Raw genomic sequence first — 16,548 nt, 5'->3', positions numbered from 1 at the left:
CCTCATCACAATCGGTGCAATCTATGAACTGTGGTGGCACAACAATTTCGGTGATTAAAGACCGCCGCTCGGTTGCGGTTACCATGGCAATAATAATAATAATTGGTTTTGGAGGGAAAGGAAATGGCGCAGTATCTGTCTCATATATCATTGGACACCTGAACCGCGCCGTAAGGGAAGGGTAAAGGAGGGAGTGAAAGAAGAAAGGAAGAGAGAGGTGCCGTAGTGGAGGGCTCCGGAATAATTTCGACCACCTGGGGTTCTTTAACGTGCACTGACATCGCACAGCACACGGGCGCCTTAGCGTTTTTCCTCCATAAAAACGCAGCCGCCGCGGTCGGGTTCGAACCCGGGAGCTCCGGATCAGTAGTCGAGCGCCCTAACCACTGAGCCACCCAAGACACAACACTCAACCTTCGGATAAGAGGACCTTCGACTGCTTGTTTTCTGATCGATAAACAACAACAACCACTACGGCGGCAACGCACCCCAGCGGAGCCGGCTCGTCCCCGCAGTGAGCACGCACAAGCGCTAGGCTAACGAGGTCATTACGAGCGTCACTGGGCACGGCGTGGCAGCCATTGTCTGCGACCGCGTTGCGTCGCCGCCGTCCAGGCAGCCAAGCGTAGCGTTAGCGCCGGCGCCTCGCGGGTCGCACCCTCGGAAGGCCACAGACGAGCGCGCGGCTTCTGTGTCGCGGCGGCAATGTTTCCAACCTGGAGTTTGCCCTCGGCAGCGCTGAAAGGCCTTTTCGAAAACGGCTCGTGACGTAACGCTCGCCGCACGGACACCAACTTAGCCCGCTGCATGTTGCCCTCCTTGTGCCTCCACGGACTGTTTCCTATGCCTTTGGGGGTGGAGGCGCGCTTTCCCAGCCTCACTGGTGCACAGTGTGGAACATGACACCAACTTTTCAGGCTATTGAGCGAGCAGAACAACCCGCAACATGGTAAGGCAATTTGGCCAGTTTTGCGGCTGGTCCCTGCGGGTATTCTTCTTCTTGGCTTTGATGTCTTGCCCCATATACACGAGCGTATACTGCTAGTTAAACAGATTGTAGAGACTTCCAACAGTACCTGTTGCTCTAGACCGAAAGAAAGGCCAAAGCTCCTGCGTAGATCGCTGTCATGCTAACATGATTATACAAAGACTTCTACGCTATCCACGAACCGGAGACGCCTTCGACAGTTAGGTTAGCAAGGTGGCCAATGTTTCCCTTAGCAATACGTGATCAGCCTTTTGTGCAATGAATGTTTGTTGTGAGAGCTGCAGTGTTCTTATCTATTCGCCTCTGCTTCCCGTCACAGTCGCTGCGACCCAGCAGCATGATCGCATCCCCGTGACAGGTCTTCCCCGCTTAGTTCCAGAGCTGCCGAGTGGAATAGACACGCTGTGACTTTGATGGACACTGTCGTTGCGTGCCAGCTGGTGCAGTAACGCGCCGCATCTCCCTTCTTTCCCGTCCCCGTTTCCCGCCATGTGTCTCGTGCAGCGGCGACCCTCCGTCGGTGCCATCGTCGGCGGCGGCAGCCGACCCAGCCGCGGTGCCCGCGATGCCGCGCCTCGGCCACTACAGCGAGAAGTACGAGCTGAACGGCGGCGGGTCCGAGCAGCCGCAGGCCTCGTACGGCTCCTTCCGAAGGGACGAGCAGGGGGCCCTGCTCAGCCACGACCACCTGGTGAGTGCTCGCCGGGAACTTCATCTGAGCAGGCTGCTCACGTGACAGCCAACAGCGTGGGCAGAGTGCCTGGTCATTGTGGTGCGGGCTGCGTACCCAGCAGGTAAGTTGTGTGCAGGTTAGCTGCGAGCACAATCGCTGACCAGTGGAGGGCTTAACGTTTGCTTGTAGTGCTTCCATGTTTCTGGTTTTTTGTCAAGCAGGAAGAGGAAGTCACATAGGCTTTGCTTACGTCAAGTCCGGCCTTCCAGGGTTTGTGTTACTTCCCTTCACCAGGCATGTACTTCGCATGTCGGAAAACTTAGGCACAGCCAGGGTCTCGCATTCATATTGGGGGATATTTGGGCCATAGATACAGCGAAAAGAGAATATAGATGAGCCCAAAAGAAGGGCTCCCGGCTCCACAAAAGTTCTGCGGGTAACAGCGAAGACAGCCAAATGGGCAAGACTTTCCTTGAATTTGACGTTTATGCAGAAATTTTCATGTTTCGGAACAAAAAACAGAATTGAGTGACGCGGCCATCGTCTTTACTGTGCGATATTACTGTTATTTCTTTGGAGGACAAATCACAATCACAGTTTACTCCAAGTGATTGGACTAAAACGAAAGCATCCAGAATACAAACGGTGAAGTGGTTATAGCAGAATGACGAGGTCTTTCACAAATGATATCAAAAGCAGGAGCAGTGACACCCACACTTCTGAATTCGGTGCGTTCCCACGCTATTCGGCAGTGAGTACTAGTATATGGTGTGCATATTACAGTCCCTAGCATGGCTACAACTTTCGCATCTTGGATACATGTGAGACATCTTAAGCTGTTTAGTTGAGCTATATATGGTCTTCTTTTGGTCGTAGACATGCGTACAGTGTATATGTCTTTATATTCGAGCAAATGGGGAGCAATGGGCAATACTTACTTTTCCCCGCTGAACGTGAGTATAGCTGACTATCTTGAGCATTCGTGGCGGTTACATTGTCTCCCTTCATAGAGGAGAGCACAGTTCCCAAGTACACTTTAATGTCCGATTCTAAAGCATATCCGTTCGTAGCATAGTTTAGCTTTTGTATCCTATTTTAACGCGCATTTCGTTTCGAGGCTCGATTTTCGTAAAGAAGAGTTCGCGTTTGAATCAGTTAAATACCGTACTCCAAGTCGCAAACCCTGTCATTTCTACTCAGTAAGAACTATGGGCTGTAAGGGAACCACAGCTGTATGGACTACTGTGATTTACGCATGTTACGATGGAGCGTCGCGATAGCACAAGCTGACGGGGACGATGGTCAATCCACTTCAGTCGCTACAAAGTCATACTTCCGTAACTACAACGTATTTGACGTAAGAGAGAAGACACGCAACACACAACAGTTATGGAAGTAGAAAATCTATTCGCCTAACATATTGTACTGTGGAAGTCGTACAATGAGAAGTTTTTCAGGGTCCAAGTGCATTGTTTAGCCAGTAGAGGAGTGCACTGAGAAAGAAAACAAGATACGTTGCACTAACATCAATTCCATCGGACGATGACCGGATCAATGGGTGTCAGCCCAAAGTTATTGCCAAAGAATGTATCCAAAACGATAAGCCCACTTGGAGGCGGTGAGAAAGGAAAAAAAAACAACAACCGGGCTATCAGCTGAGCTTGATAAGAGCTACGACCGCAGTCGATCTTTCCTCGGCAAGGAACGTAGCCGGGTGCAATACTGGCAAATTTATTGGCTGAATGGATCGAATATCGAGCTAAGTCTGTCAGCGTGGAGTTTTACATTATTTTTACGGACACCGACCAGCGCACAACCCACGCAAGGGGGGTTTGCGCCGAATAAGTGAGTAGGGGCCTTCTTTAAAACCATTACAAACTTTATACTGCTGTTGAGACGGCGGGTTGAGGAGTTGAAATGTGCGATGTTAAAAACAGAAAGGGTACGTATAAGATTGATAACGCAGTAAGTGCAGCCATGCTTTAATTCAGCGTCTTGTTAATGATAAGTGCTGTTGAAGATGACAAAGCCAACTCGAGCTTCTTCTAGTGAATACCTCATGCACGTGTGCATGTTCAACTTGGCACTTTCCAAGACCGAGAGTGAAAGATGGCGAGGTCCTTCTTTTTTTTGGCTGGTAGCCCATACTCTAGCACCCTTCTTTGTTGGCTTAATTCCAGAAATTAAAAAAAAACAGAGAAGGTGAATGATCTGTACTCAGTCTGGCGTAGGCGCAGGGAAATGCGATACATTGAGAACATGGCGAAGGCTTTCCATATACGCAAAATGCAGTTATGAGCTACGTCGCGAAAACTACGGTGGATGCCCATACAAATCGCGAACATCTCCGGATAAAGTGACAGTCGAACTAAAGCCTAATAACGGGAGTCCAGAGCGCAGTCTTTCGAACAACTACACCGGCCACGAAGCACGCGTCCGGAGAATGTCCCCGCAAGCGATGTGTGGCTGCGAAGTTTCGATCCCGAATAGATCTCGCCTGGAAGGTTTTTAGCAAGGGCGCGCTGTATGGACAAAAGTAAGCGAACGCTTATCTTGTTTCAAGGCGGCTTAAATTGCCCTGCAGTTAACAGTTCCCGTTTTGATAGCAGAGTTATGCCAATATCGATCTTTTAGCATAGCGGAAACTTACTAGCGCGGAAGTACACCAGCCAACCTATTGCGCATGCGCATTGCCTGGCACCCCCCCCCCCCCCTCTTTCTCTCCTTTTGATTCCTCAAGATCCTATTATTGGCTTTGCTACGGCATAATTTCAAGAGCAAGCACTTCCGTGCTCACAGAAATTTTGGTTCGCGTTAAAGGAAACCCGGAGTAAGGTTCTCACCCTAACCTGGAACAGCCCATTATGAAGTACCTTATAACCAATAATATCGTTTTGGCACGTTAAAATTCGTTAATTGGTCAGTAAACATCCCTGAACCACACAGCAATCAAGCCAAAAGTGTATAGCGACTGTGCAGAGCGACTGCTCCGGTGAAGCGGTGGCCCCGGGTTCTAACCCCGGAGCAGGACGAATTTTTCCTCAACTATGAATTTTCTAAGAAAGCTGTATAGCTTTCCTTTTTAACTGTACTGCTGCTCTTGGGTGGATGCCAGTGAGTAATTACTCCCTTATTACGAGTGTATACAACGCCGCCACGGAGTGGGCGAACTAAGAACCAGGGCTCGCGCCTAGCTCCTCCGATCCCGGCTGCGCACTGGACACCTGCCTCGGATCGAGTCCGCTTTCTTTAACGGCTCGCCTCTGGCGGCGACAGCGAGCCCCGAGCTTCGGCGGTCGCGAGCTGCGGCAGCGTCGTCAGCGAGATCGCGAAACCCCGGCAGCTGCTGCGCTCGCCTCCGCCGCCGGCGACGGCGGCAGAAGCGACGGAGCGACGTCGCGGCAAGCAAGCGCGCCGAGCGCCAGCGTAGCGTGTGTCGCCGGCGTAAGCGCCCAGCGCTGTCGTCGCTCGCTCGAGGAATCTCGCGCTGGATCGACGCCGGTGGCATGAGGAGCCACTCGGCCGGACAAACGGCTACACGCATGCATGGTAGGCACGCCCATTTTCTCTCTTTCCCTCTTCTCTCCCTCTACTACTTCCTCACCTCCGCACCACCGATCACTGCGGGACCGGCTCCTGCAGAATCGACGCTAAAACTCGCGGTGGATGTATTTAGTGAGGCTCCTGCAGAATCGACGGTAACACTCGCGGTGGATGCCTTTAGTGAGTTGCACCGTGCGCTCTTGGAACGAACCTTCATAGCTAAACAAACCCCTAGCGCTTGAAGAGATTGACAGACACGAAGTTGTCTGCTTCTTATCTGTCCGTGTCTTCAAACGCTACAAGTTTGGTCATGACGAACCAACTCGCCTGAACGCCACCCTGATCCACTGCACAGCTTGCCGGATTAGCATGCAACCACGCGAAATATAGCTGGGAGGAAGAACAGCTCCAGTGCTGTCAGCCTCTACTTGTAGTCCATCTATAAAAACGATAAACTCGAGCTAGTTGGTGTGAATATGATGATCAACGTCCATAGGCATGTTTACAACACACGGCGGACTTGAATGCAAGAACTGTGGTAGTGATTCGTGTCATTTTGTTCGCGTGCGCGCGTGTGTTTCCGAAGTTTCCAATGGATTTGGAGCATCAAATTATGCTCCGTGTTGCGTACCATGCGTCCTCCACTTCACGATGCACTAAGTGACGTAATTGACGCCGATTAGTATCGAGAAGGTGTAGATATGGATCGTTATTCCCATTCTCTTCCAACTTGGAAAGGGATTCTATCCTTGCACTCCTTCTCATCGTGCAGTCGCACCTCACCGCGAGCGTGAAGCGGCGACGGGAACAAACTGCTCTTCTCTGAGTCACAGATTTATGGTGCGTGCGACTGTCTCATGGCTCGTGAGCAGCTATAATTACGTGCCTGCCAACAGTGCGTTCAACCCAAATTAAAGCTAAGGCGGTGGCACACTCATTATTGTTAGAGCTTGAGCCTTAAGCGCTGCTATTTGTTGGGCGCAAAAAAAAAAAAATTGACAAGACGCGCCGGCGTACAAAACTGTGATGACGTACACGCGCTTCGTATGCCATTAAAATGCCCTTTAAAACTCGCGCGCTGTGTGATTATGCGTTGACAGCAGAGACGCGCCTCTTACGCACAGCTCCAGTTGTTCCGGTGATCTTTTTAAGCGGAATTTACTATTACGTACGGCGCCAGAATAAAACCCTGCTGCGTATACAGAAAGGCCACATTTATGAACTTGGCGGGCTGGTGGGAGAGTGTTCACAAGTAAAACCGTCGCTCTAAAAGAGTGGTATGCTAGAGAGGGAGAGAAAAAAAGTATTAGGTGCTGCTGTTTGTCTCCACCTTTTCTGCCTTTCCTTTTTTCAAGCTGTAGTTCCACGTTTAAACGCAAAAAGAACCGGTGCTGATGCTATCTACACCGTTATTTGAGCGAACGTTTCTTTTAGCGAATCGCGTAAAAACCAACACGTTTGTTCAGTGCGTATCAGGGGACGCTGTGCACTTTCATCAGGCTCTTAGCTAATTATGACAAGCACTTTGCATCAACCAGACCAGTGTGTGCGACCAAAAGAGAAGAAAATAATTTATGGCTAAGCGTAATTCCTAAGTGTTGCGTACTTCGCAGGGCTTCCGGTATTGAAGTGTGCTCTCTAATGTATGGAGTGCTGATTTTAAACGACGTAGCATGCTGCCAGAAAGCAAATCATGTAACCCAAGATACAAGAGGCTGCTTCTCCGAGCAGCCGCGTAGTGACATGGCCGTGCTGCGAGCACAGTGACAGCTCAGTACGGCGTATTCCAGCCGCTGACACCGTCAGCTTAAGTGACTGAGGGGATGGACACGTCGTACTTGACCTTTAAGGGCTCAAGAGCTTCGAGGCGCGCTTGAACTTGAACTCACACCTAATGTTCAGTCGAATACAACGAATCCTGTCCGGGTGTGTTCGCAGAATTTCATTCATGTTACACCACCTCACTGAATTGACACGTTGCTTACATACTACATAGGACGGGACCGGTGGGATGCAGCGTAGCCAGCGTAGCTTTCGTTGTGAACGGGTGTTATAAACTACCATCACCACAACATCTCAAGCCCAAACTTAAGCCAAAAACTTCCTACTCGGACGCATGAAGTCAGGTCATTTGCATGCTTAGTCATACGGGAAGGCAAGCGTGCAAGACAGCTGAACATGTAGTGAAAGAGCAAACTGGCATTTGTCGCATTCCGTTCGCACTTCCGTCTTGTCTTCTATCCCCTCTTCCCTTTTCTTTCTCAGCGTTGCAGAAAAGGTGCTGTCGTGAGGGGCGCACAAGTAATAAATATACAACACGCCGCGTCGGTGTGTCTGCAAAAACTTGTCCGTGCTAGACCACTCCTTACATCGGCGGCTTGAGCGCAGGTGCGAAGCAGACGTAACAATCTTTTCAGACGCCGTAAAGAGAGACTGGCCTGTCAGGAACCGAGAAGGCTTAACAGTGGTCGCGGCGCACTCGGCGGCTCTTTTTTTCTCGTTGAAACCGACTTCAAGTTAAGCCTGTTTTTCGCGAGAAGGAAATTGTTTACCGTGCATATAACGGTGTTTTGCCTCGACGCTAATGCAACTTACTCGGCTTCTTTCACATTCCGTTCTTCGAGATTCCGGCGCTCTCAACACATTGTGAGCCATAATGTGCGCTCCCTACATGTAATCCCTTCTTATTTGTTTACCTATCTTTAGACAGTGAATACGCGCTCCAAAATTTGAAATTCGTTGGAGCACGTCGATAACTCCGATGTGTTTCTCACGCTGTTATTTCGTAAGCATTCATAACAGCCTTGTTATGGTAACCTAAGGGAGGCGCAAGCAATGCATTTTATTCTTACAGCAGAATAAACAAAACCTAGCTTTTTATTACCCAACTTTCTAGTACCACCGGAGCCCATGCCTGTTAACACAGCAATTAAGGGTTCAAGTTAACGAAGTGTCCATTAGAGTGGAAAACAGGAGTGATATCAGTCGAAATATTTGTGCATTATCCGGAGCCCAACCCTCAAGCAGCAAAACTAGAAAACTAAAAGGACAGTGCGACCTGAGATCATCAGGGGGAAAGGCCAACGAACATCCGCATACTGGTTGAATGTGACAGCCGGGTAAAATGATTCAGGAAACGTAGCAATGAATGGCTCTGTGCTTGCCTTTTGAGGCTTTGAATCAAAAAACAGCAAGCTTTCGCGTCTGTTAAAAGCCGTCTCCCAATTAAATCAAAGGAGTGCAAATGGGGCAGTACCTAAAATATGGATGGGTGGTCTTCTTGATTTGTTGACGGACCTAAAAAGGAATTCCAGGTACAGACAGGGGAAGCAGTAATTTTAGTTGGTGGTGAAACTTAGGCAAGAAATATATCAGAGAGAAACATTAATACTCAACTACTTCCCTTCTCCAAAAATCAACAAAACAAAAAAAAATAATGCCAACAGAAATTTCCTATACATTTTTTCGTTTCAAGGATCTGTCGGTTCTTTCACAAGAGAGGGATCAAATTTTCCTGGACATGTACACTCAACATCTGTCAGACAAGCACGACTGCACGTCAAAGGAATATAAAATGTTTGGTCTCAAGCGTTTAAACAAATCACATTCATTTTTAAATACCACCGTCATTCATCCGTAAACCTCTATTTTTGTCGTTATACCCACTCACTATTTATGCGGCAAGTCGGATCACTACGCAATGTTTTCCTTGCTAATAGTGGTGTGAAAGTCGCTTCCTGGATCCTGGCAGGCAGGGTCACGCGCGAACAAGGCCATTATCGCGCGATCATTTCCTTGTCGGCGCTTTGTGCATCAAGCACACTCTTGTGCAAGGTTTATTACATCGGTGCAGCTAGTTACAAGGAATAACCGCTCGCTCTTTATGCCTGAATGCACGTCTTTCACCAAGGCTGCTATTTTGATGGCTGAGCTTCGACAGAGCAGTAAATAGTCGTTTACTGAGTGCAATCACAGCGATCGCAGCCAGAGAAGGCAACACATCGTCCATTTATTAAAGCTGTAATGACAAAAGAGAAATAAAAAGTCAATTCGTTATAAGCTAATACGTCGCACTCTTCCTATATGCACCAAGTTACGGTCCGCCTCCTCAGACGTCATGTGTTCAAGAATGCCGGCATCTCTCGCCTTTGACCTTTCATTCAAAAACTTGTGCTCTGACTTGCGACAGGTGGATACCAACTAAGCATTCTGCGCCAGCCTAACAGAAGCGAGAGCCGAAGCCCAGGCCGTCTTCTTCGCTCGTAGTTCTTCTTGCGTACTTGTTCTTTCAGAGCGAAGCGAGCGGAAGTTGCATTGTTACCACGCCATTGCCGCCTCAGGTGGAGACTTCTGCGTCTCTTGCAGCGGCGGGGAAGACGGCAGGGCCAACGCATTGTGCCAGGACGGCGAGGCTGACAATGCGCCTCCTACTGTGTACAAATGCCATAATACGCGGCGTCTCTCGAAAGAAGAATACCGCTTTGGTCCCGTGGAGAACCGTTACGGGAAAAACAGCTGCGTGTTTTTAATCGAAATGCAGAGAGCGAGAGCGCTGACTAAGTGCGTTACTTGTAGCAAGCACAATATCTGTCACAACGTGTGGCATTACGCGTAAGGTGTGTTCGGGCGAATTTTCAAACCAGCTTAAGTACTTCCTTTTTCTGTGTCAAAGCTGCGTGCCGAGCATTGGATACGCTATGGCTGACTGCTGCGTATTAACTTCTGTTTCCTGGCTTTGTTGAGGACAGATATCGGAAAACCGTCCACGCCTCCGGGAAGAGAACCCACAACCTCGTACTCAGAAGCACAACGCTCCACCCACTGAGCTATCTGCATGCATGCCGAATTATATAACTGAGACGACGTCATAAGTCATGCTCGGCTTCCTTACTGCGCACAGTGGCTTCGGCCGTCAGTATAAAAGAAGCTTCAAACCGTATTCACGCACACGTCATATGGATGTCCTCTGAGATTTTTCGCGCTCGTTCGTGACAAAGAAGTGACAACTATGGCTGTACATCATCATCATCATCATCATCAGTCCGGTTGCTTCCACTGCAGGGCAAAGAACTCTCTACTGATAGCCAATCAACCCTGCCCTGCGCCAGTTGCGCGCGCCTATTCACGAAAATTTCCAAACGTCACCTTCCACTCCCTGCTACGACTGCCTTTTATTGGAGCCCTTTTCGTTATCCTAAGGCACCACCGGTTATTTGTTATCCACACTGCGTGACCTGCTCTAGCCTATTTTCTCTTCTTGGTTTCAGCCACGATCCCGTTAATCTGTGAACTGGAAGTCCACGCGAAGCAACACAAGGGGGCTAGGCTTACCAGGATCCGCATTACGACAAGGATCGCATTCCCCGGAGCTCCCATTTTCCTCTCCTCTGGGCTGCATCTTCAGTGGCTAGAGAGTGAAAGGTTTCTGTTCGTGCATTTGGGCCGACGTCCTTGGTCCTGGAAAATTTTCATGCGCAACTATTCTTGCAGTGGGCTCGCCAGCACCACAGCGATGGACCATGCTAGTCTTTTACGCTTCTACCTGGTGCAGTTCCTCGGTCTATGAAAGTTGCAGCTAATGGAACCTTCCAGCTCCCGTGTCCCGTGCCCAGCATCCGTCGTCAGAACAAGTCCAGGCGCAATACCCCTGCTTTCCGAGCATCATGTAGTGAAGTCGTTATGGGCTTCAAATCACCCGTTCATCGACAGCGCATCCCGGTCCACGCAATTTGTACAAAACCCCCGTCGAAATCTGCAAGAATCGTTCCTCTCCCTCAGCCGCTTGAACGCAGGAACCGCCCCTGGAAATTCTGCGCATGCGTGCCATCGGGTTAAAAAGGCAGCTTAGAGAAGCGCGCTCTTTAGTTGGCTCGGCAGCACGCCAGCGGCGGCCTGTGCTAACGTTCCACGCCTCGTCATGGAGCAGGTAATGAACGCTTACTTCCTTTTGCTAAGCCAAATAGCCAATGCCCACTCTTGGTGCTGCCAAGCCCAAGCCGTTTCTATTCCATTATGTATGACTGCACGCATGTGGTGCTAAAGCTTCTTATTCTTGCTGGTGATATCGAATCTAATCTGGGCCCTGCTGAAACCAACTCAGAGGTTTTTATGTCTAACGTTTTTAAAAAACTGTGATCTGGGCATGCAGTACTACTAGAGCGGCTAACGTCTGTATGAATGAAACCGGTTCATCATGAAAACGGCATTTAGCTAAATTAAGGCGCGGTTCGACAAAACAAAGACAGCTTGTGCTGCTCTCGACGACATGCAGACTGAAATTAAAAAAAATAGATCACCATCATCATCATCAGCCTGACTACACCCGCTGCAGGGCAAAGGCCTCTCCATTGTCTCTCCAATTAACCCGGTCCTTTGCCAGCTGCGCCCACCCTATGCCTGCGAACTTCTTAATCTCATCCGCCCACCTAACCTTCTGTCGCCCCTGCTACGCTTGCCTTCTCTTGGAATCCACTCCGTTAACCTTAAGGACCAGCGGTTGCCTTGCCTTCGCATCACATGCCCTGCCCAAGCCCATTTCTTCCTCTTTATTTAGACTAGGATATCATTAACCCGCGTTTGTTCCCTCGCCCACTCTGCCCGCTTCCGGTGTCTTAACGTTACACCTATCATTTTTCTTTCCATGGCTCTCTGCGTTGTCCTTAACTTAAGCTGAACCTTTTTCGTTAGCCTCCATGTTTCTGCCCCGTAGGTGAGTAACGGCAAGATACAGCGTTCTACAATTTTCTCTTGGGGGATATTGGTAAACTGCTATTCATGATCTGAGAGAACCTGCCATATGCGCTCCACCCCCTTCTTATCCTTCTAGTTATTTTCCTCTCATGATCCGGATCAGCTGTCACTACCTGCCCTAGGTAGACCTTTACCACTTCCAGCACCTCGCTTCCAATTGTGAACTGCTGTTCACTTGTTAGGCTGTTGAACATTACTTTGGTTTTCTGCATGTTAATTTTTAGACCCACCATTTTGCTCTTCCTGTCTAAATCATTGATCATGCTTTGCAATTCATCTTGTGAGTGACTCAGCAAGGCAATGTCATCAGCGAATCGCAGATTATTTAGGTATTCTCCATTAACTCTAATCCCCAACTGTTCCCAATTCAGGCCTCGGACTACCTCCTGTAAACAGGCGGTGAGTAGCATTGGCGAGATCGTATCTCCTTGCCTGGCGCCCTTCCTTATTGGAATTTTACTGCTGACTTTATGCATGACTATGGTAGCTGTGCAGTTGCTATAGATCGATATCTTCCAGTATTTTCACATAAGGCTTCTCTACACCCTGATTCCGCAATGCCTGCATCACAGCTGAGGTTTCCGCTAAGTCGAATGTTTTCTCGTAATCAATCAAGGCGATATATAGCGGTTGGTTATATTCTGCACATTTTTCTATCACCTGATCGATAGTGTGAATATGATTATTGTTGAATATCCTTTACGAAAGCCTGCCTGATCATTTCATTGATTGAAGTCTTAGGTTTCCCTGACTCTATTAGCGATTACCTTAGTAAATACCTTGTAGGCAACGGACAGTAAGCTGATCGCTCTGTAATTGTTCAAGTCCTTGGCGTCTCCTTTCTTATGAATTAAGATAATGTTTGCGTTCTTCCAAGCTTCTGGTATGGCCGAGGTCATAAGGCATTGCGTATAAAGGGTGGCTAGTTTTTCTAGCACAATTTCCCTCCGTCCTTCAACAGATCTGCTGTTACCTGATCTTCACCAGCTGCTTTTCCCGTTTGCATTGCTCCTAAGGCTTTCTTTACTTCCTCTTTCCTTACTGGCGGGACGACGCATTGCTGTGCGCTACTGTCTCTCTCATTAACGCTCTGATTACATTCACTACTGTATAGGTTTGTGTAGAGCTATTCGACTACTTTAACTATCCTATCCATATTGCTAATGACATTGCCCTCCTTGTCTCTTAAGCTGAATGTGGTGCAGGCCTACGCGCCTACATCCAACCATGATGACCAGACCGTTGAAAGTTTCTATGAAGACGTGGAATCGGCAATGGATAAAGTAAAATTACAGTACACTGTACTGATGGGCGACTCAAATGCGAAGGTAGGCAAGAAGCAGGCTGGCGACCAGGGAGTAGGCGACTATGGGATAGGTTCTAGGAATAGCAGGGAAGAGTTATTAGTAAAATTCGCAGATAGAAATAATTTACGGATCATGAATACCTTCTTCTAGAAACGAGAGAAAAGGAAGTAGACCTGGAATAGCCCCAATGGGGAGACTAAAAATGAAATCGACTTCATACTATGCACTCAGCCTGGCATCATTCAGGATGTGGCCGTCCTCGGAAAGGTGCGTTGTAGCGACCACAGAATGGTAAGGTCTAGAATTAGCTTACACTTGAGGAGGGAACGCAAGAAGGTAGTGACGAAGAATTCAAATAACGAGTTGGCGATAAGAGGGAAAATAGAGGAATTCAGGTTATCGCTGCAGAACAGATAATCAGCCTTAACTGAGAAAGACGATCTTAATGTTCACACAATGAACGATAATATGACAGCTATCATTACGGAGTGCGCATTGCAAGTAGACGGTAGGACGGTTCGACAGGATACCGGCAAAAGAAAGGGAGACGAAAGATCTGATTAAGAAATGCCAAAGCATGAGGGCGTCTAACCCTATAGACAGGATAGAACGAGCAGAGATATCGAAGTTAATAAATAAGCGCAAGGTAACCGACATAAGGAAGTTCAATATGGAGAGGATCGAGCATGCTCTAAAGAACGGAGGTAGCCTGAAAGTGGTGAAGAGGAAACTAGGCAGAGGTAAAAAAAATAGATTAAAATTGCCAAAAACACAGCACAAATAAATGTACTGCCTGCCCGGATAAACGATGCAGAAAACAGATTGAGAAGAAATAACCTTGTCTTCTGCGGCATCGAGGATAAAGAGAAAGAAACGCTGCTTGATTCTAGAAAAATCATCATTGCACATTGTAATCGGCTTTTAGACATCCGGATAGAACCGTGTCATATTGAGCATGCACATTGTATTGGGCCTTCACAATTTCCCAAATGCAGGTGTATAATTGTGAGGTTTGTTTACTTTAAATAAAAGAACAAATACTGTATTTGGCTCGGAAACCCAAAGGTACAGGCTATGCTCAAGACCTCGCTCCATGTATAGGCGCCTTGCCCAGAAACGCCTCAGCTAGTTCGGAAAGGCCCAGGAACTGCTATACAAGTTGCGACATGTAAATGTTATCACAAGTGACAAACCCTACTATTTCGACCACGCTTCTAAGCAGGCCTTGGGAAATGCTCATAGTCATCATTAAAACCAAATTACAAACCGCGTTCACCGAATTGTCACGTCACACATCACCATTTCCGCTCGCTAACATTCGAAATATTGTCCCCAAGTGCGATCCGTTGTGCAGTCGTATAGGCTCATCTTCATGCGATATCTCGCTACTAGCTGAAACATGGCTTAACGTGTCAATTCATGATACCGAGGTTCTCCCGTTCCTCTCAGAATTACAGAAGGACAAATGCGAATACTGGCGCGATGGAGGTGTACTAATCGCCACAAACGAAGATCTCCGTTGTTCTCGTGTCAGCCTCTCTTCATAACTGGAAAAGATATGGCTTCGCTGCATTGATACACATCCGCACATCCTCAATGGCATTTTCTATCGGCCGCCTAGCGCTGACAGTTCTTTCACGCATTTACTTCATGATGTCTTAAATGTGTTAACAAACATGCGTCCACACAGCCTTTGCCTTCTGTTTGATGAGTGGCATTTCCCACTATAGATTGTTCCGATCCTGCCTCTTCATTATCTGAAAGCAGCTCGGCTAGAGAATTCCTAAACACTTGTATAACATTTGCCTAACGCAACTTGTCACTGGTCACAGACGCATTACTGATCACTCGAACATTTTAAATCTTGTATTAACTCATATTGAAAACTTCACTCCTATAACCCTGTTGCGTGGTTTCAGCAATCATTTGGCAGTACATACTATGTTTCACTGCAACGTCCTAAACAAACAAGCAAAATCGAAGAACACTTACGCTACGTGGTAAATAGGACTATGCCAGCATGAACTGAGAAATAACAGAATACTTCGAGACTTTCGCCGCTTTCTTTTCCAATAAATTTTCTCGAGTCGTATTTGTTGCCTTTCAAAGCAAAGATGCATCTGGTTATACGTGTTTGTATACCACCATTAGGCAAACAGAATGACACCACCACCACCCGCCACGGTGGCTCAGTAGGTTTGGTGTCCAGCTATTAAGGTCGCGGATTCGATGCCGGTCGCGGCAGCCGTGCTTCGGTAGAGGCGGAACGCAAGAGGTGCCCGTGTGCTGTGCTATATCAGCGCTCGTTTAAGAACCCCAAGTGGTATAAATTAATACGGAGCCCTCCACTACGGCGCCCCTCACAGCTCATGTATCGCTTCGGGACGTTAAACCCCACAACGCACAATAACATCAACATGGTTTAATGTATCCCTCAGACGTTTATGTAATATGAAGAAACTCCCGTTTCGATCAGCCAAACGATCTAACTCTTCCTCCACATGAAAGAAGTATTACGCAGTTTCGAAAGAATACGAAAGGTTAACCGATCAAGCTAAAGGCGTTTTTTTTTTCTACCGCTTTACCACCTATGCTGCAACTTAACCCAAAAGCGATTCGGAAAACCTATAATCATAATCAGTGGAATGAGATTTGATTTTTTCATAGCTCTCAGCTTTAGATTCATGTGACTGATGTTGAAGATTTAGTAACACAGCCTTTACTGTTGTGCTTGCTAATGACTCACTTGAGTTTTTTCGATCCACCTTTGTGCCCCGCTCATGAAAAAAAATCTAATTTAATTTCATCGGCACGGTCGGAGTACATAACTTATTATACACCGTGCTGCACAGTATCAGTTCCAAATTGCTGGCAAAAACTTAACATCTGTGCAGCCTGTTTTAGACCGTTAGCTCTTATCTATAAGCTCGTTCCTCACTTTCGCGCCATTATCGGGGCTCGCAGCGCCACCTGCCTCGATTGATAGGTGGAAGAGTAGAGAGATGGGAAAACCCTCTCCTTTTTATCGGTGAAAGATGGTTCAAGTGGGAGAGAGAGAATAAGGAGAGAGGGTAGAAGGTGTTCTTCTCGGCTGCGGGAAGTGGCTGGTTCGAAACCCACCGCCAGGCAAGGTTGGCTAGAAGCGTCCAACGGCCATTTGCCAGGCTTTTTTTCTTTGCTGTCACACCGCAGCTAACGCTCAAACATTCGCGTTACACACTCGTAACCATCCTTTGACTTTTTATCACTAATCTTCGACGATTCACTCGACACCGACTCAATTCCAC

The 16,548-nt window shown here is 47.9% G+C and overlaps 1 protein-coding gene across 16 annotated transcripts in view; it reads left to right on the top strand.

Moving 5' to 3' along the window:
• The window catches only part of LOC144121293 (anoctamin-7-like), a 92,498-nt gene that overhangs the window by 30,876 nt on the left and 45,074 nt on the right, over nt 1–16,548 (top strand). For 7 of the 16 annotated variants that reach the window (XR_013312588.1, XR_013312589.1, XM_077654426.1 and 4 more), the window contains exon 2: nt 1,493–1,679. Coding sequence is in view for 10 of the 16 variants with exons in the window: in XM_077654426.1 (XP_077510552.1) it covers nt 1,554–1,679 (126 nt within the window). In the remaining 6 variants the exon portion in view is untranslated. Of the gene's footprint in view, nt 1–1,492; nt 1,680–4,912; nt 5,211–16,548 lie in introns of those variants that run through there. The other 9 variants (XR_013312590.1, XM_077654428.1, XM_077654425.1 and 6 more) reach the window with 5 other exon arrangements.

Source organism: Amblyomma americanum, chromosome 2 (assembly GCF_052857255.1).
Source record: "Amblyomma americanum isolate KBUSLIRL-KWMA chromosome 2, ASM5285725v1, whole genome shotgun sequence".
In the NCBI taxonomy this organism is placed as follows: Eukaryota; Metazoa; Arthropoda; class Arachnida; order Ixodida; family Ixodidae; genus Amblyomma; species Amblyomma americanum.
This window is presented reverse-complemented; position numbering and strand designations above follow the sequence as displayed.